At 37.5% G+C, this 21961-nt stretch overlaps 1 protein-coding gene across 18 annotated transcripts in view; it reads left to right on the top strand.

Annotated features, from left to right (window-relative positions):
• Nucleotides 1-21961, top strand: part of TANC2 (tetratricopeptide repeat, ankyrin repeat and coiled-coil containing 2) — a 354211-nt gene that overhangs the window by 268848 nt on the left and 63402 nt on the right. For all 18 annotated transcript variants that reach the window (XM_045814340.2, XM_045814338.2, XM_045814336.2 and 15 more), the window contains 2 exons: nt 958-1091; nt 15416-15647. In XM_045814340.2, the coding sequence (XP_045670296.1) occupies nt 958-1091; nt 15416-15647 (366 nt within the window). The remainder of the gene's footprint in view (nt 1-957; nt 1092-15415; nt 15648-21961) is intronic.

Below are 21961 nucleotides of genomic sequence, written 5' to 3'. Positions count from 1 at the left end.
GAATGGGGTGGGGAGAAGGAGTGAACAACAGAAGTGATACAGTGACAGTCACTGAGCTTTACCTCACTTCACACGTTTTCAGTCTTTTTCCACTGCTGCCTCCCACTCCTGTCCTCCTACAGTTATTCTGAACTCGGCTCCGGTGACCAGAGAATTTACTCTCCCAGCTGGATGGAAGAAGTCTTAATTCAGTCCTACTGGTGGGGAGTTAAATGAGGACTACCTTCCCCTATTCTTCCTCCTTTTCAATGGCTAGTGACCATCAACAACCTCCTGATTTTGGTACCCATTGTTATACCATGATCTGTATCCATGTATATATAGTCTATAACTTCTAGTAGGAGATAAGACATTTTCTTAATAACCTGAACAAATGGAATTTTTTAAAAACAGCTTTATTAAAGTACAATTCACATACCACACAATTCACCCACTTAAATTGTTCAACTCAGTGCTTTTTAATATATTCACAAAGTTGTACAGCAATCAGCGTAATCTAATCTCAGAACAGTCTTATCTCCCCCTAAAAGAAATGCCCACTAGTGGTCAACCTCCATTCTCCCCCTAACTCCCTACCTTCACCCCTATATAACCACCAATTTACTTTTTGTCTCTATGGATTTCTCTGCTCTGGGAATTTCATACAAAGAGAATCATATAATAGATGGTCTTTTATAACTGGCTTCTTTGAGTGAGTGTAATATTCCATTGTATGGATATTCCATATTCCATATTTTAACCGTTTGTCAGTTAATGGACATTTGGGTTGTTTTCACTTTTGCACTGTTATGGATCTTGCTTCTTTGAACATTTGTGTACAAGTTTTTCTATAGACTTAAGTTTTTATTTCTCGTGGAGTAGAATTGCTGGATCACAGAACAAATGGATTTAACCAATCTTCCTTTAATTCAGGGTTTTATGAATATCTCATGCAAACATCTCATCTTTTTAATCCAGATGTGGATGCCCACAGAGAGCTGCCACTCACACAGCCACCTTCAGCCCACTCATCCATCCCCAGTGGAAGCTGCCCAGGAACCCCAGAAATGCGCAGGCGGCAGGAGGAGGCTATGCGGAGACTAGCCTCGCAGGTACAATAGGGTTTCCCGGGTGCGGGCATGCCAGTTTCATCTTAACATCAAGGGGCAGAGGTAGGGGGACCCTTGGCAAAATGGACAGAAATGTGTACAGGTATACCATGAGACCATGGAGAAAAGTTTCTTTGCTGCTCCTAGAAAAATACTTTGTCATTAAGGAAAAAAGCCTTATTGTTTGAAAGGCCCTCAGAAATAACCAGAGTCCCATAATAAATAGATAAGGAAGTTGAGGCTCAAAGAAGTTGTATGATTCACCCAAATCACATTATAAGCACTCAGTAGTTTTTTATTTTTATTCCTAGTGCAAAGCTCTTCCTACTATAATATACTGTCCATAATATTTTTTATATGTTTGGGTTTTAAATTTCTGTTTTCATCAAAGTAACATATGCATGATTTTCAAAAATCAAATAATGCTCAGAGACTTATAATAAAAAGTGGCAATTCATTTTCCCTCCTCACCCCAAAGGCAGAGACTCTCAACCCCTGAGGCTGTTCTTCTGATCTTTACCTCCACTGTTTCTAAATAATATTCATACACTGCTGTAATTTTTTCATCAGTTTTATATATATTATCTCTTGCTGCTTCTTATGGATGGTGAGAATTTTAGGTCTTTCATTTTCCTTCCTCCCTCCATCATCTCAGTATCATTTTATCATGATTTTTGTCTGAATCCCCATTATAGTATTTTCAGTATTAGTACTGTGTACATATGGTTCATTGTGGAACCAAGGATAACATTTCCTTCCTGAGCAATTTTGTTTTTTCTGGGGTTATGAAATGCCTCAATTTAAATTTTGCTTATTCTTTTTTTTTTTTAAGATTTTATTTATTTATATGAGAGAGAAAGAGAGTGAGCAAGAGAGAGAGAACACAAGCAGGGAGGGGCAGAGGGAGAGAGAGAAGCAGACTCCCCGATGAGCGGGCAGCTAGACATGGGGCTTGATCCTGGGACTCCAGGATCATGACCTGAGCCAAAGGGAGATGCATAACTGATTGAACCACCCAGGTGCCCCATAAATTTTGCTTATTCTTGGCAGGTAGAGCATGTGACTCTTGATCTCAGGGTTGTGAGTTCAAGCCCCACGTTGGGTGTGTAACCTACTTTTTAAAAACTTAAAAATAAAATAAAGTAAAGTTTGCTTATTCTTTTTCAGATCTATAGCTATAATCCATAATCCTTAATAGCTTGTAAAATGCCTCTCAGTACAGTTTTCCAAATCAGTTACCGTTCCCCTGAGACATCTATCTCAGAGCCTTCCATCCAGCTCAGCCTGGACCCAGGATGCTCTCGAGGCTTCCCACCTAGTTGTTATCCTGAAAATTCCCATTCCTTCTCTTCTGTGTTTGATCCCATGTCATCATCTTCTTTCTTGATTTTATTTCTCATTTTGGTGGAGCACGTCCACCAGTGGATTCCTATGAAATAATGCATGGGATGTAAGTTTTTAAAATTTAATGTTTCTAAAAGCATCTTTATTACATTCTCATACATTACTATTTATTTGACATAATGTAATTCTAGGTTAAAAATTATTTCCCCTCAGAATTTTGAAGGCATTGCTCCATTGTCTTGAGCTTCTAATAATTTTGTTATTAAATGATATTCCTAAATCTTTTTTTATTAAACATTTTATTTATTTATTCGTCAGAATGACAGAGAGAGAGAGAGAGAGAGAGCACAAGCAGGGGAGGAGCAGAGGCAGAGGGAGAAGGAGATTCCCCACTGAGCAAGGAGCCTGATGCAGAACTCAATCCCAGGACCCTGGAATCATGACCTGAGCCAAAGGCAGACACTTAACCAACTAAGCTACCCAGCCGTCCCTTATTTCTAATTCTTTATACCATTCTTTCTCTCCAGAAACTTTCAGGATCTTCTTTTTTTATCACCATTGTTCTTGGGCCTTTTTTTTTTCATTTATTCTGTTGGTACCTAGCAAGCCCTGGTGATACTCTTTGATTCTGGGAAATGCTTTTGTATTACTTACTGATAATTTTATTACGACCATCTGCTCTGTTCTCTCCTTCTACAACTCTTTTTAATCAAAAATTAGATTTCTTATACTGATACTCTAGTTTTCTTTAGCTTTCTTTCCTGTATTCTACTTTTGTTTTTCTATTTTGGTTTTTTATTTACCTTTAAGACATTTTCTCAGCATTACCTTCCAGTGCTTTCACAAGGATTGGCTATCATAGTTTTAATTTCCAGTAACTCTTTTGCCCTAGTTGTTCCCTTCTTTTTTATAGCATTCTGTTCTTGTTTTATAGATGCAGTATTTTCTCTTATCTCTTCCTTTGTACTTAGGCACTGGAAAACTGATTGGAAGCTTATATGTATAGAGAGCTTAACTATATAGCAGTAAGATGACCCACCAGCCTTTACTAGAAATGCCCAAAAGTCAGTGTTCATAAAGTTTTTCCCTTGTGCTGTTCTTCTCTAGCAAAAAATCCACACGTCTCTTTCCTGGAAGATATATATCTTGGGTATATATCTAGAGCTAGGCAAGAGAAGAGCTAGAGTTTCATCATTCAGTATGCAGACTTCTACTTAAGTCCTTCGTTTTCACTCCCGCACTTGACCCTTACCTATTCTGTGTCTGATATCCCTAAGTCTGTTCTCCCTGGTTTTGTTCCTCTAGTGAATATAATTCTCTTTCCTATGGGTGTTGGGGAAGATAGTTACCTGGCTAGGCAGGATGGGTGTGGTTGTCTGGAGATCTAACTGCCCCTTTTATAAACTTCAAATAATTTCTGTGTTTTCAATTCTTTTCCTCACCCCCATCTTCCATAGTACCTGGTGCTTCTAACTCCTATGCTTTTCTGAGGTTTTACAGATGATCTGGCCTAGTCCTGTTGTCATTACTTCCAGCAGGCATTTATTTCACCTTCTCCTATCTGTTAAGTCATTTATGAATCCTACATCCACTTTCCAACCTTAGATATTATAATCTGAGATTATAGATAGATATCCCTATAGGTGGAGTTTGCATGTCTCTTTCTTGTTCTCCTTATTTTTGAGGATTTTCAAGAGAAGAGCAAGAGTTTAAAAGTGTCTGTTTCCAATATTCAGAGAAATCTCTTGTCATGGTTAATTAGTAATGAGGAACAGGGAGTCATCTGTAATATCATAAGGTTCTAATTTCTTCATAGAAATCCAGTCCAGCCCAGAGCTCAAAACAGCATATTTCCCCCAACTACATTTTACTATCCCCACTTATTGGGCTTTTGAAAACAGTCTCATATTTCCCTCATATTCATTGCTAACTCAGTGCAACTTTAAAAGACATCTGCTTTTTTCTAAATATTTTGTATAAACTAGCTCCTGCTTCTTCTTTAGAAGAATCAGAATAAATATCACCTTCGAAATACATTGAATGCTGAACTTCCATCATCATCATCAATTTACTCATTTAGAATGGATGTTTGAAATGCATCTAATACAAGACTGAAGTTAAGGCAGTGAACAAAACAGACACAGTCCCTGCTGTTACGTAGCCCATGTTCTCGCGGTGGGAGAAAACCAATAAACAAACATGTAATATGTCAGATCGTGATGAGTGCTGAAAAGAGCTCCAGGAATTACGTCTCCCCACATTGTCACTACTTAGTCTCTCTCTCTCATCAAGAGAAAAAGTCTCAAGATGTTTATGTTCAATATTTGGAAAATGTTACATATTGTTAGTAGGAAATTAGTGACTACAGTTAAGAAGTGATCTCATTTTAAATTCCATGATCATTTCAATCTTAAGCAAAATGTAAATAGATCTTTATTTTGCCTAGACATCTTTAAATTTATATTAAACATTGTATAAGAAATGGCCCTTTAAATTAAAATCGATGTTTATGTTCAAGATTTGGAAAATGTTAAATATTGCAAGTAGGAAATTAGTGATTATTTACCCTTACTCAAGAAACATATTTTAAATTTTACAATTATTTCTTCCTGAAGCAAAATATAAACGCACCTGTTTGCTCCTAGAGATAGGATAGTTCTAAGTTTATAGTAAATGTTGTAGAAGAAATGGCACCTTATTATCCTGGTAATTGTGCCATGTGTTACATTTTAAGTATATAAGTTTGTTCTTGGAACCATAGAGCAGAAGCCATCAATCTTGCTTCTCACTATAACAACCAGTAAGCAGAAGCCTTTTCAGTAAGATTTTCAAATCAATTAGTATTTTGATGAAGTAAGCTAATATATGTGAATTAAAAGTGTCTATGAGGGGCGCCTGGGTGGCACAGCGGTTAAGCGTCTGCCTTCGGCTCAGGGCGTGATCCCGGCGTTATGGGATCGAGCCCCACATCAGGCTTCTCCGCTATGAGCCTGCTTCTTCCTCTCCCACTCCCCCTGCTTGTGTTCCCTCTCTCGCTGGCTGTCTCTATCTCTCTCGAATAAATTTAAAAAATCTTAAAGAAAATAAATAAATAAATAAATAAAAGTGTCTATGAAAAACCTCTTGGTTCAGTAGACAAAGTTCTTAGTGCCAGTTCTTATATATCAGTAATTATCATTGATATATTCAGGACATGCTGTTAGGTGGGGAGGAAAGGGCAAAGAAGTAACTATGGGATGCCGACTTTCCTGTAAGAAAAAAAGGGATATAAAAAAAATACACATGTACCTGCTTATTTGTGCAAAAGAAACACAGGAAGGATAAACCAGAAGGAAAAAGATACTGGTTACCTAAAGCAGTGGGTGGGAATGGAGAATAGAAAGAAATGGGTAAAGGAAATGGGGTACCCATTAAGATGAAGAGGGATGTGACATTCCTTTGCACGTATCTTTTTGTATATCTGTGACTCTTAGAAATATAGTGATGTTTCACATACCCAAAACATAATTAAAAACAACCAGTAGGGTGGGGGGGGGAGCCCAAAGTGGAATGCCAACATTCGCAACCTAACTGTATTTCAAGATTTTATCCATTTATTTAGAGAGAGTGTGAGAGAGTGCACACACGCAAGGGCGGAGGGGAGGGGCAGAGGGAGAGAGAGAATCCCAAGCAGACTCCATGATGAGTGTGGAGCCCATTGCAGGACTCAACCTCACAACTCTGAGATCATGACCTGAGCCAAAATCAAGAGTTGGACGCTTAACCAACTAAGTGACCCAGGCGCCCCAAACCTAACTGTATGTCAAATGAATCACATGACCACAATGAAGAAGGCAGTTTGGAAGACAGCATCTTGACTGAATACTGTAAGGCTAAAGACAAAAAGAACTGTGCCTAAATGCTATATTCTGATTAATAAATGTGTTTCTCACAGGGGTATGGTTATTAGCAATTCTGAAAATCCTACATATATATATTAGAATTGATTGGATATATAAAAATATCGTAAATAGCAACCCCAGGTTTCTCATTGTTGGAACAGAAAGAGGTTAACAAATGAGGAAAGGGATATCTAAAGTGAGCCAGGTGGCACTGGATTGAAATCTGAGGTATCAGTGTATACTCACAATTTTTGTATGTGTATCTTCTTAAAAGAACACAGATACCAACCTGAAGGAAATCCTCATGACTGAAGCTGGAACAAAGTAAACAACAAAATAAATATAGTATTGGATATAACCAATGGAATCAAATAAGTCCATATTTATTAAATCACTCAAGTAAATACATGGGGGAGAAGGGACAGCTCTTTCTTCCAGTAGAATTATAATAGTAAATGTAGAAGGAAAGAGGGAGGAAATAGAACATCACTCTCAGGCAAACACTACGTGATAATCGTTGCAGACAAGATCCACTGATGGATACTAAAGTCAGTGGGCAAAAGTTTGAGGAGAAACAGGATTTGTATTGTCTCAAAGTGTCTCCCACAAGATATCTATTAACTACAAAGGGAAAGAGAATAACTTTACAGTAGAGAAATCTGGCAGAAACTGTTACCTTAACCAAAGTGATCAAGGTCAGTGTCTCCAGTAACAAGACACATCAGCATCGTGGTCCCCGTGATACGATCTACTGAGAAGGACACAACATTGCTTTTGTGGTATTCTTGCCCAGAAATCTCAGCTGGACTATGAGGAAAACATCAGACAAAGTCAAATTGACATTCGCCAGAATAACTGATCAGTACACTTCAGAAGTGTCAAGGTCATGCCCATTCATTTGCTGTCCACAAGAGACTCATTTTGAATCTAAAGATACATTCAGACTGAAAGTAAAGGGATGGAATACCATCTTTCACGCCAATGGACCTCAAAAGAAAGCTGGGGTAGCAATTCTCATATCAGACAGATCGGATTTTAAACTAAAGACTATAGTTAGAAACACAGAAGAGCACTATATTATTCTTAAAGGATGTATCCAACAAGTGGATATGACAATTATAAATATATATGCCCCCAACAGGGGAGCAGCAAGATAAGCCAATTCTTTTTTTTTTTAAGATTTTATTTATTTATTTGACAGAGAGAGACTGCCAGCAAGAGAGGGAACACAAGCAGGGGGAGTGGGAGAGGAAGAAGCAGGCTCCCAGCGGAGGAGCCTGATGTGGGGCTCAATCCCAGGACTCTGGGATCACGCCCTGAGCCGAAGGCAGACGCTTAACGACTGAGCCACCCAGGCGCCCCCACAAGCCAACTCTTAACCACAATAAAGATACATATAGATAAAAATACGTTAATAGTAGGGGACCTCAACACTCTACTATCAGCAATAGACAGATCACCTAAGCAAGAAATCAACAGAGAAACAAGAGCTCTGAATGCCATACTCGACAAGTTGGACCTCATAGATATATATATAGAACACTACACCCCAAAACCAAAGAATACTCATTCTATTCTAATGCCCATGGAACATTCTCAAGAATAGACCATATTCTGGGACACAAAACAGGTCTCAGCCGATACCAAAAGACTGAAATTATTCCCTGCATATTCTCAGACCACAACGCTTTGAAATTGGAACTCAGCCACAAGGAAAAATTTGGAAGAAACTCAAACACTTGGAGACTAAGAACCATCCTACTCAGGAATGATTCGATAAACCAGGAAATCAAAAATCAATTTAAACAAGTTATGGAGACCAACGAGAATGAAAACACAATGGTCCAAAACCTATGGGATACTGCAAAGGCAGTCCTAAGGGGAAAATACATAGCCATCCAAGCCTCACTCAAAAGAATAGAAAAATCTAAAATGCAGTTTTTATATTCTCACCTCAAGAAGCTGGAACAGCAACAGAGGGACAGGCCTAATCCACGCACGAGGAAGCAGTTGACCAAGATTAGATGAATTAGAAACCAGGAGTACAGTAGAGCAAATCAACAGAACTAGAAGCTGGTTCTTTGAGAGAGTTAATAAAATTGACAGACCACTGGCAAGACTTATCCAAAAGAATAGAAAAAGGACCCAAATTAATAAAATTATGAATGAAAAAGGAGAGGTCACAACCAACACCAATGAAATGGGAAGGATCATTAGAAACTTTTATCAACAGCTTTATGCCAATAAATTAAGCAATCTGGAAGAGATGGAGGACTTCCTGGAAACCTATAAACTACCAAGACTGAAACAGGAAGAAATTGATTTTTTAAACAGGCCAATTAATTATGAAGAGATTGAAACAGTGATAAACAACCTTCCAAAGAACAAAACTCCAGGCCCGGATGGTTTTCCTGGGGAATTCTACCAAACATTCAAAGAAGAAATAATACCTATTCTAAAGCTATTTCAAAAAATAGAAACAGAAGGAAAGCTACCAAACTCATTCTATGAGGCCATTATTACCTTGATTCCCAAATCAGGCAAAGACCCCATCAAAAAGGAGAATTATAGACCGATTTCCCTAATGAATATGGATGCCAAAATCCTCAACAAGATCCTGGCTAATAGAATCCAACAGTACATTAAAAGGATTATCCATCATGACCAAGTGGGATTCATCCCTGGGATGCAAGGGTGGTTCAACATTCGCAAATCTTTCAGTGTCTTAGATTTTATCCAGAAAAAAAAATTCAAAAATCATATGATTCTCTCAATAGATGCAGAAAAAGCATTTGACAAAATACAGCATCCTTTCCTGATTAAAACCCTTCAGAGTGTAGGGATAGAGGGTACATTCCTCAATCTCATAAAAACCATCTATGAAAAGCCTACAGCAAATATCATTCTCAATGGGGAAAAGCTGGAAGCCTTTCCCTTAAGATCAGGAACACGACAAGGATGCCCACTCTCACCACTATTATTCAACATAGTACTAGAAGTCCTTGCAACAGCAATCAGACAACAAAAAGGGATAAAAGGTATCCAAATCGGCAAAGAAGAAGTCAAAAATGTCTCTCTTCACAGATGACGTAATACTCTATATGGAAAACCCAAAAGAATCCACTTCCAAACTATTAGAAGTTATAGAGCAATTCAGTAATGTGGCGGGATACAAAATCAATGCTCAGAAATCAGTTGCATTTCTATACACGAATAATGGGACTGAAGAAAGAGAAATTAGGGAATCCATCCCATGTATAATAACACCAAAAAACATACGTTACCTTGGAATTAACTTAACCAGAGACGTAAAGGATCTATATTCTAGAAACTATAAATCACTCTTGAAAGACATTGAAGAAGACATAAAAAGATGGAAAGATATTCCATGCTCATGGATCAGAAGAATTAACATAGTTAAAATGTCCATGCTACCGGGAGCAATCTACACTTTCAATGCTATCCCGATCAAAATACCAATGACATTTTTCAAAGAACTGAAACAAATAGTCCTTAAATTTGTATGGAACCAGAAAAGGCCCCGAATCGCCAAGGAACTGTTGAAAAGGAAAAACAAAGCTGGGGGCATCACAGTGCCGGATTTTGAGCTGTATTACAAAGCTGTGATCACAAAGACAGCATGGTACTGGCACAAAAGCAGACACATAGACCAATGGAACAGAATAGAGAACCCAGAAATGGACCTTCAGCTCTTTGGGCAACTAATCTTTGATAAAGCAGGAAAAAACATCCGGTGGAAAAAAGTCTCTTCAATAAATGGTGCTGGGAAAATTGGACAGCTACATGCAAAAGAATGAAACTTGACCACTCTCTCACACCATACACAAAGATAAACTCCAAATGGATGAAAGACCTCGATGTGAGACAGGAATCCATCAAAATCGTAGAGGAGAACATAGGCAGCAACCTCTACGACATCGGCCAAAGCAACCTTTTTCATGACACATCTCCAAAGGCAAGAAAACAAAAGATAAAATGAACTCTTCTGCACAGCCAAGGAAACAGTCAAAAAAACTAAGAGGCAGCCCACAGAATGGGAGAATATATTTGCAAGTGATGCTACAGATAAAAGACTGGTATCTGATATCTACAAAGAACTTCTCAAGCCCAATACGCGAGAAACAAATAAACAAATCATAAAATGGGCAGAAGATATGAACAGACACTTTTCTAATGATGACATACAAATGGCTAACAGACACATGAAAAAATGTTCAAAATCATTAGCCATCAGGGAAATTCAAATCAAAACCACACTAAGATACCACCTTACGCCAGTTATAATGGCAAAAATTGGCAAGGCAAGAAACAACAATTGCTGGAAAGGATGTGGAGAAAGGGGATCCCTCCTACATTGTTGGTGGGAATGCAAGTTGGTACAGCCACTCTGGAAAACTATGGAGGTCCCTTAAAAAGTTAAAAATTGAGCTACCCTATGACCCAGCCATTGCACTACTGGGTATTTACCCCAAAGATACAGACGTAGTGAAGAGAAGGGCCATATGCACCCCAATGTTCATAGCAGCATTGTCCACAATAGCTAAATCGTGGAAGGAACCGAGATGCCCTTCCACAGATGAATGGATTAAGAAGTTGTGGTCCATATATACAATGGAATATTACTCAGCTATCAGAAAGAATGAGTTCTCAACATTTGCTGCAACATGGACGGCACTGGAGGAGATAATGCTAAGTGAAATAAGTCAAGCAGAGAAAGAGAATTATCATATGATTTCTCTCATCTATGGAACATAAGAACTAGGAAGATCGGTAGGGGAAGAAAGGGATAAAGAACGGGGGTGTAATCAGAAGGGGGAATGAAGCATGAGAGACTGGACTCTGAGAAACAAACTGAGGGCTTCAGAGGGGAGGGAGGTGGAGGAATGGGATAGGCTGGTGATGGGTAGTAAGGAGGGCACTATTGCATGGTGCACTGGGTGTTATACACAACTAATGAATCATTGAACTTTACATAAAAAACCAGGGATGTACTGTATGGTGACTAACATAATATAATTAAAAAACATTAAAAAAAAAAGTGTCAAGTTAATGAAAGACAAAGACCAGGAGCTCTTACAGACTACAGGAGCCTGAGGAAAAATAACTAAATGCAATACAGGGACCTGGATAGAATCTTAGAACAGAAAAAGGGCATTATTGGAAAACTAGTGAAATTTGAATAATGCCTTTAGTTAATAATATTGTGCTAGTGTTGTTTCCTAGTTTTGATAATTATGCTATGGTTATGTAAGATATTAATAAAAAGAGAAGCTGGGTGAGGGATATACAGAAACTCTGTGTACTACTTTTGCAGCATTTCTGTAAGTCTAAAATTAGTTCAAAATAAAAAGTTAAAAAATAAATAAAAGTCCTACTGCAAAAAAAAAAAAAAAAAAATCTCCAAGCTGGAAAATTACTGAGGCAGAACCCAAGTCTGGAAGCTATTCTTAGCTTCCAGCCCCAGGGTAAGGATTAGAGTCAGAGTTAAGGGACAGAGAAAGGCAAGAAAAGGTTGTTATTCATACTAAACCTCCAGGTCCCTGGAAATATTAGAAGCCACACTAAAGTGTTGGAAGGGATGTGCTGAGCAAGAGGTCAGTCAGCTGGGGATGAGGGAATTCAAGGATAATGAAAAGGAGACACGGAGTGAGACTAGGAGAGCACACCTGAAGGATGGGTATTTGCGACATTAGAATTTAAATGGTACAAATATCGGTCATTATGTAAATCAAGTTTTTATTCCAAATGAATTCCAGATAGTCAGAGCTGTCCTGAGATTAGCTTAATCCTGTCACAGATTATTCGTTTGAAGTAGAAAACTGTCTTTGGAGAGTGAAGGCCTGGGATTTTTAACACAACCCTGACAGATTTGCTGCCACCCAATTATTTGATGAGGCCCTTTGTTGAGGATTTTAATTCATCTTATGATTTATTGTATACAGCACTAAATCAAAGCTTTTTATTTTATTTTTTTTAAAGATTTTATTTTTTAAGTAATCTACACCCAGTGTGGGCTTTAAACCCACAACCCCAAGCTCAAGTCACGTGCTCCACAGACTGAACCATCCAGGGGCCCCAAATAAAGTTTCTTATACCCAAAGCTATGCTGACTTCCAGTCTTTTGCCTATATAGCCTACAAACCTGTCTTTTTCTTTCTTCCCTCTTAGGAGTAATCAAAAATTTACTTTCTATTCGGGTGTCTGGGTGGCTCAGTGGGTTAGGTGTCCTACTCTGGATTTTGGCTCAGGTCATGATCTCAGGGTCATGAGATCAAGTCCTGCATCAGGCTCTGCGCTAAGTGTGGAACCTGTTTAAGAGTCTCCGTCTCCCTCTGCCACCCCCCGGCAAATAAATAAATAAATAAAATTTACTCACTATCTTTCCCAAAGAATTAATATAATTCTGGTCATATCAGACATACTCTGGCTAGAATTATTTAATAAAAAAGTCTAGGGATTTGGGACGCCTTTGGCTTAGATCATGATCCCAGGGTCCTGGGATGGAGTCCCGTATTAGGCTCCTTACTTGGCAAGGAGCCTGCTTCTCCCTCCGCCTCTGCCTGCCACTCCCTCTGCTTGTGCTTGCTCTCTCTCTCTCTGACAAATAAAGGAATAAAATCTTAAAAATAAATAAATAAAGGAATGGGGCATAAGTTTAAAAAAAGTATAGGGATTTAACATAAGAAAAACTTGAAATGGACAGAAATTAATAATATGAGAGGCATAGCTGAAAATGAAATTTCAGCGAATCACCCTGAGAGACAAGAATTCAAGGAGAATTCTACCTGCTGATTTATTGGGGGCAGACTTACTCTGAATCATTTCCAAGAAGTTGGAATGATAGTGACTGAAGATAGGTGGCCATGTTAGCTTTCTCAAAACTATAGGGAAAAATCTAATACCACTGAACACTGGTGCAATGAGAGACCGAAGGAAAAAACCACATTAGCGACTCGTTTCCTATTTGTATATGTAGGAAAAGTTGTAGATGATGTCAATAGACAATTTGGAGGAAGTACCAAATAGGTTTGACAAATGCACCTGTGTTTGTCAGTTACTTACGTGTGCATGTTCTGAAATGTCTAGTAAATAACCTATTTTGAGCCACAGTGCAGATATCGTGAAGGTGTTGAATGGTCTTTCTGCCTGAATTCTGCAAAGCAGTCAAGACTTTATATTTGAAATGCTGAAGAAACATTTTAAAATAAAAGAAAGAAAGGTAGCCACAGAAGGAGTAACTTTAGCAATGTCCTTTGTTAGATAAAACCTCATTCAGCCAAGGGCACAGATGATTTTTAATAAAATCAGTAAGAGAAACCTTTTCCTAAATTGCAGAATTTTTATCTTCAAACTTCTATCCCATTACTTTAGGTAAAGGGTAAGTTACAGCTGATTTGCTCAGCTGTGCTTCACCTCGACATGTGGAAGCAATCAAGGTAAAATAGGATGAAAGTTCATATTGATTCAGAGGTTTGCTGTTTGCTTTTTATGAAGTAGATATATGTATCCATGTGGATATAACCACTGACATTCACTGTTCCTTGAGAGGGCAGATCAGTTGCTGCCAGGTTTTCTCTTTGGTTCCTTGCACTGTGCTTAAGATAGGTAATAAAACAATGACCAATCTATCTAAAGAAAAGAATGGAGATTTTTAAAATATAACTTCTCATTTCCAATTCCGTATTGTGGTCACATATCATTGCTTCACTCACAAGCAATTCCTATCCTCAGCTTTCTGTGGATAGTAACACTTCCTGTATTAAATTTTTCCTTATGTGCTTAATGAGAAGGATTTCAGGTGTTTAAAAAAAATGTGACATTTCTGGTATTTGTTAAAGAGCAAGAATGATGATACCTATAGATCAGGAGTCTTTTCAAAATAGAACAATTTAGTGGATGACTGTTCTCTGAGAGATGGTAGAAGAGCTGGAGTCCCAGTACACTATCTATGAAGGCTCCCAGGGCAGTTTTCACCTGCCTAAAGGCACAAAGCCAGTAGCCATAAAAGAGAGAGTACACAGAACCTCGATGGTGGTGGTGGTGGTGGTGGTGGTGATGATGATGATGATGATGATGATGATGATGATGATGGAGAGGAAGAGGAGGAGTAGGGGCAAGGCAATGATGATGATGACAGCATCAGCCGACATCACTGTGCACCTTCTTTGCACTGAGCACCACGCCAAGTGCTGTCCATATATTCAAGCTGAATCCCCACTGCCAATTTCATGTTCTCTCCTGTGTACCTTCACTTTCATGAGTAGTTATGAGCCAACAGGGTGCTGCAGATTAAAATCACCCTCTGCCCTTACCCTTGAGGCAAAGAGAACACCAGAAGGTTTGGAGTGAGCTCTGTGCAAATTCAAACAAACAAACAAACAAAAAAACCCACAGGTTAAAACCAAGTTCCGGCCAGACAGCCCAGATGGATGGATGATATTAAGACTCACACATTTTCCAAGTTCTTTGAATTTAAGACCTGCAGCTAACAAAAATCTCAGTCATTTCCGTTTTCCTGTCTTCTAATTCTCATCGTCTCTGGGTGCTAGAAAATACTCATGATAATTCTTAAATCTGAATTATTTTTTATAAAGCTATTTACAACAACATTAATTTTTAAAAAGTAAGGACTTAATAAATACATGTGTTTATTGAGATTAACAAGGTTTTTCTGGGATCATTTTATTCCTAATACTTTATTGCAAGATTGGACTTTTTCCTGTACTGTTCCATGCTGAATAAATATTAGAGAGATAAATGTAAATCTTTATTCTCAGACTTGTTTCCTGTTTCTTATAATCTAAAACCCAAATTCTGCAAAGAAATCTTATAATCCAAAACTCAATTTGCATTTATAAATTTTAATTGTGAATTATGATATGTGTATGTAATAGAAATATTATATCAAGTTTCTGATCTTAGATAAAGCAGGCAGTTTCTGAGACAGCAGCTTTTGGTTTTATTTGAAAAAGTTGAGGAATGGGGAGACGGAAGACAATGTTAGAGAATGATCATACAGTAACCGTGGCTGTTGCTCTTGCTCCTGATAAACCTGTTTGCGTTCTCATCTTTCTGTTGTAGGTGGTTGCCTATCACTATTGCCAAGCAGATAATGCCTACACCTGCCTGGTACCAGAATTTGTCCACAATGTTGCTGCCCTGCTCTGCCGCTCACCTCAGCTGGCAGCCTATCGGGAGCAGCTTCTTCGGGAGCCTCATTTACAGAGCATGCTGAGCCTTCGGTCCTGTGTTCAAGACCCCATGGCCTCCTTCCGGAGGGGAGTCCTGGAGCCCCTGGAGAATCTCCACAAAGGTACAGATGGGGTGCACAGAAGGTGAAAGGTGGAAGCTTTGGAGCCCAAGTTCACCCAGAGTGTGCCATAGAAATGGTGATTTTTATCACATTGCCAAAACCAAATGTGCCATAGCTGATGTCCCACAGGATACGGTTAACAGAGAAAAGATTTTACCTGAAAAAAATGAAAATTCCTACAGGAATTGCTACTTCTTCCTTTCTCTCTAAAATTTCTCATTCTCACATCCAAATAGAATACATTTTTCTTGTACTAAAGATAGTAGAGCTTCTAGTCCTTTCTGTAGAGTTCAAAAAATCAGTAAAGCCATGGCTCCCAACTCTGTGTTGTGGCGTTTGTGTGGTTAGAAACCTCCTCATCATTATGTTTGGGTTTTGTCTTTCGTCTTTTGTTTTTTTGCTCCACAGTTAGGTAAATTAAATGGCATCCATGGCTGCACAACACTGTGTATATACGAAACCTCAGCTTTCCACTAAAAACTATTTAAAAGGTATTTAAGACATTTTTAAGAAGTGGGGGAAAAAATAAAATGGAATCCATCTCCCTCTTGTGCTCATGCCCTTCCTCCCTCTTTCCTCTGCAACTCTAGTGTCAGCTGTGGCCTTCCCTCAAGCCTCTCCTCCTTCACTCACGTCTACCCCATCCCCTTAACAGTGTTTTATCAGTGTGGAAGCCAGAGAAAAGGACTGGAGTGAACATGAGGTTCCTGAGCAATCACGTTTATTCCTGAGAGACTTTTATATCTTTCTTGAAGGTTTTGGAGGTATTCAGTAAGAAAAAGTGATTATAATTTCCTTTCTCCTGGCCGGCATCTTCGGTTATTTCAACCTCCATACTGGTTACTTGGATATGAGAGTTTCTCTTCTCAACTCTGATGACCTCTCTATACCTTTACTACCTATTAGCTTCTCCGTACCCTAGACGTTTTTAAACCTTGGAATTTCTCCACAGATATTTTAAAGTATATTTTCTCTATGATCAGCCTACATCCTGCTAATTCTGCCTCCGTGATGTTTCTCACATCCATCAATCTCAAATTCATTCCTGTCATTGTCACCCCAAAGACCGTTCCGTTGCTCATGGCATCATATCTGTATTACTACCCTTCCTGGTCTTCTCTGGTTTTTTAGTTTAGTGCTACTTTTACATCATAGCACACTGAGAAAATTATAAAAATTTGTATAGCGTACTGAGATAAAAAAAATCGCAACTCGTTATACCTAGACATGACTTGCCTTGAGGTTACAGCTGTGCCAAGCCCCCAGTACCCTGAGGGCTAAAGACATTCATTTTTAAGCACACCTCTAACCCATTCTTGACATTGCTGGTAGGGAAGCTCTGCCCCAGCCTCCGTAGTCTTGTAGACTTTATGTACTGCTTCCAAATAAAGCTTCATAAAGTATCACTTTCATTACTTAATTTCCCTGTTCAGAATCCTGACTTCCTATTGCCTACTGAATTAACTTCCAGTTTCTTAGTCTAGTGTGTAAGGTACTTGATGGCATAGGTCCAGCCTGCTTTCCAGCTTTACTATATACTTTTACCTGTATGAATCCTGTGTTTACATGTAAAATACTCACTAGTTCTTAAACACTCACCTACATGTTCCTGCCTCCTTACATTTGCTCATTGTTCCATTTCTTGTTATGCCTTCAGCTTACATCTCTATCAGAATTCTACCCATCTTTCAATAACCAGGTTAAATGCCACCTCATTCACAAAAGGCCTGCTGATCCCCCTGCCACCCTCTAGTAAGATACAGTATTCTTCCAAGTCGATATTAGGGGTATTTTTATTTTTAATTTAGGATACTTAACACATTATTATATGCATAATAAGAATTTAAATTTTGTTACTAACATTTGTTGAACTATATGTCAGATACTAGGTGCTTTCTAAGAATTAGTTATTTCTGTACCTATCCTATCCCTTTGACTAAATTGTATGCTACTGAAGTAAGGAACCTTTTCTCATTCATCTTTTATCCTTCATAGTGGTTACCCCACCTTGAACACAATAGGCATTTCAAGAAATAAATTTTGAACAAATGAGTGAACATAGAAATTGCTCACATACTGAGCGCCTTGAAGGAAGGACAGTGATACGAGGATTTACATCTTATGGCTCATTCAGGGAGCTCATTCAAGGAGAATATCCACATGCTTGCAGATTTAGCTCTAGATTGTCAGCCATGACTCATGTGTTTCAGTTTTGCTTCTAGATATATCTGCTGCTAATGTGGGTCTCCATAAACAGCTTCAGATATCCTTATTGATAAATATTATTCCAAGTGAATTTAATTATTCCACCTGATTCCCATGTTCCTACTTTTAAAACAAAATCCCCATCATGAGCAATAGCTAGAAACATAATTTATAAAATAAATGAAATACTAATAATTATTTTATCAACTAATAAGGCAGGAAAGAAAAACAGAATATTTTTTTTTTAAATGGAACAATTGGGAATAAAAGGCACAGCTTAGAGAATATAGTCAGTGATATCATAAAAGTGTTGTATGGTGACCGATGGTAGCACACATAATGTATAGAGGGGTTGAACTATGTTGTAAACCTGAAACTAATGTAACATTGTGTGTCAACTATACTCAAATTTAAAAAAAAATTTTAATTAAAATTTAAAAAAATAAAATGAGCGTTGTATTAGGCTGCTAAAAAAAGAAGCAGTAAGTCAAGCAGAGAAAGAAGAATACTGTATGATCTCACTTATATGTAGAATCCAAAAAAAAAAAAAAAACCACAAAAAACCGATCTCATAGATACAGAGAACAGATTGGTGGTTGCCAGAGGTGGAAGGTGTGGGGTATGGGAGAAATGAAAGAAAGGGGTCAAAAGATAAAAACTTCCAGTAACAAAGTTTACAAGTCATGGAAATATACAGCATGGTCACTATAGTTAATAATACTGTATTGCATATTTGAAACTAGCTAAGAGAGTAAATCTTAAAAGTTCTCATCACAAGAAAAGAAAGTTCGTAATTTTGCAAGGTGATAGATGTTAACTAGGTTTGTGGCCATCATTCTACAATGTATACAAATATCGAATCATTGTGCAGTAGAACTGAACCAAAAATGCAAAATCAAATTAAATTTTTAAAAAGCAAAATGCTGTACTTAAAGTCAATCATATCAATAATTACATTAAGTTTAAATGGACTGAGCGTTTCTATTAAAAGGCAGAAACTACCAGACCTAATAAAAAGTAAGACCCAACACTATACTATCTACAAGAGAGGTTATCTGAATACAGAGACACAGATTGAAAGTGAAAGGATAGAAAAATACATACCATGTAACCATGGAGCATAAGAAAGCTGGGGTGGGTTTATAATGTGAGGCAGAGCAGACTTCAAGACAAGAAGTGTTACCAGAGGGCCATTTGATAAACATAAAAGGACCAATTTCTGGGAAGATAAAATAATCCTAAATGTGTATATACCTAGTAACAGAGGCTCAAATTACATGAATCATTGTCAAATCACTGTTGTACACCAGAAACAAATATAACATTGTATATCAACTGTACTTCACTAATAAATATTTCTTTAAAAGAATGGAAAAATTAGGGGCGCCTGGGTGGCGCAGTCGTTAAGCGTCTGCCTTCAGCTCAGGGCGTGATCCCGGCGTTCCGGGATTGAGCCCCACGTCAGGCTCCTCCACTAGGAGCCTGCTTCTTCCTCTCCCACTCCCCCTGCTTGTGTTCCCTCTCTCGCTGGCTGTCTCTCTCTGTCTAACAAATAAATAAATAAATCTTTAAAAAAAAAATGTGTTAAAAAAAAAAGAATGGAAAAATTATTTCAAAATAAAAAGTTTTTTAACTGAAAAAATACATGAGTCAAAAACTGATAGGACTAAAGAGATAAATAGGCAAATAATCATAGCTGGAGATTTTAACACCTCTCAGTAAATATTAGAACAAGCAGATAAAAAACAAGTGTGTAGAAGACTTCAACAACACTGTCAACCAACTTGATCCACTCACCATTTATAGAATTCTACCCAATAACTGCAGAATATATTTCTTCTAAAGTTCACAAGGACCGTATTCTGGGCCATAAAACCAAGTCTGAAAGTTTCAAAAAATTAAAATCTTATAGAAAATGTTATCTGAGATAATGAAACTAAATGAGAAATTGATACAAGTAAAATCCCCAAATATTTAGAAATTTAACAACATACTTCTAAATAACCCATGAGACAAAGAAGAAATCACAGAGGAAATAATAAAGTATCTCAAAATGAGTAGTATAAAATCAATGTCTAAGTTTCTGACTTAATTAGCTAGAAAAAAATGAGGAAAATAAACCCAGAGTAAGCAGAAAGAAGAAAATAGTAAAAACAAGAGCAGACATCAATAAGTAGAAAAAAAATTAATATTTGAAGTGAATAAACCCCTAGCAAGACTGATCAAGAAAATGAGAAAAAAACCTCAAATTAACATCAGGTATAAAAGGGAGATAGCACTATAGTTCTTATAGACATTAAAAGAAAAATAATGGGACTGGAGGAGATTATGCTAAGTGAATAAGTCAAGCAGAGAAAGACAATTATCATATGGTTTCACTCATTTATGGAACATAAGAAATAGGAAGATCAGTAGGAGAAGGAAAGGAAGAATGAAGGGGGGGTAAACAGAAGGGGGAATGAACCATGAGAGACTATGGACTCTGGGAAACAAACTGAGGGCTTCAGAGGGGAGGGGGGTGGAGGATTGGGATAGGCCGGTGATGGGTATTAAGGAGGGCACATATTGCATGGTGCACTGGGTGTTATATGCAAATAATGAATCATGGAACATTGCATCAAAAACTGGGGATGTACTGTATGGTGACTAATATAACAAAATAAAAAATTTTAAAAAAAGAAAAGGTTATTATAAACATATTTTTAACATAAATTCAACAACATAAACTGGACAAATTCTCTAAAAAATACAGCTTACCAAAAGTGACTCAAAGAGAAATAGAAAATCTGAATAGCCCTTATCTATTTAATTTAACTTATAATTTAGAAGGGAAAAAATCTTCAACCAGTAAGCTCCAGGCTTAGATGGTTTCACTGATGAATTGTTTACAACATTTAAAGAAAAAATAATATTTCTGCAAAAACAATAAAAGTAAAAATATAAAGAAGAAATATCAGTCATACACATATGTCTTCAGAAAACTGAGGAGAAGGGAACATTTCTCAACTTGTTTTATTAGACAAGTGTTAAACGCTGAAAACAAAATATGGTAAGGATCTCGTAAGAAAAGAAAATTACAAATCAGTATTTCTCATGACCATAATAGCAAAATCCTGAAAAAACTAATAACAAATCAATTTGTCCTACTCGATCAGGAATGCAATGTTAGTTTAACATTTGAAAGTTTTTCAGTGCACTTCATCATATTGACAGAATAAATGAGAAAATCTATATGTCTTTATATAAATGTATATTTATGTAAAACATATGCATACATAATCTTCTCAATAAATGTAGTAAAGCATTTGGCCAAATATTATAATTAATAATAAAAGCTTTCTGCAAACTAGGAATAGAAGAAAATTTAGTCTAAAAGGAAAACTCCAAAAAACATACAGCTTAACAATGAAATGTTAAATATTTTCCCCCTAATTTCAGGAACAAGACAAGAATGTTCCCTCAGTCACACCACTAATGTTAAACATTCAGCATTCCACTGGTAGTCCAAGCTAGCACAAGAAGAAAGCAAACAAGCAAATAGTAAAGATTGGAAAGGAAAAAATAAAACTGTCTTTATTTGTAGATTATTTACCTAAAACACTCTCAGGAATCTACAAAAGAAAAATTAAGCCTACTAGAACTAATAATAAATATGGAACTCCAGGCTATAAGGCCAATATGCATGTATCTATTGTATTTTTATACTGGCAGAAAACAATTGAAAACTGAAACTTAAAAAAGTAGTGTGGCAGGTTTGGTTTTTTTTAAGCTTTTTATTTATTCAAGTAATGTCTGTACCCAGTGTGGGGCTCGAACTCACAACCCTGAGATGAAGAGTTGCGTACTCCTCCACCTGAGCCAGCCAGACGCCCTGGTAGTGTGGCAGTTTTAAAGGATGGCTGTAAATTCTTTGACATTCCTCCCATCCAGGGTTGGGGGTCTGTGTCTCTTCCCCTTGAATCTTAGCAGGTTTGTGACTGCTTCAACCAATAGAATACTACAAAGTGATAGTACTGACCTTGAGGCTAGGTCATAAACGTCCATGTAGCTTCCATCTTGTTCACTGAAACACTTGCTTTTGGAGGATTGCATTGTCATGTAAGAAGTAA

The sequence above is a fragment of the Ursus americanus genome, chromosome 23, assembly GCF_024610735.1.
Source record: "Ursus americanus isolate L20-20 chromosome 23, mUrsAme1.1.p, whole genome shotgun sequence".
Taxonomy (NCBI): domain Eukaryota; kingdom Metazoa; phylum Chordata; class Mammalia; order Carnivora; family Ursidae; genus Ursus; species Ursus americanus.
The sequence above is the reverse complement of the archived record's forward strand: the minus strand, read 5'-3'. Positions and strand labels throughout refer to the sequence as shown.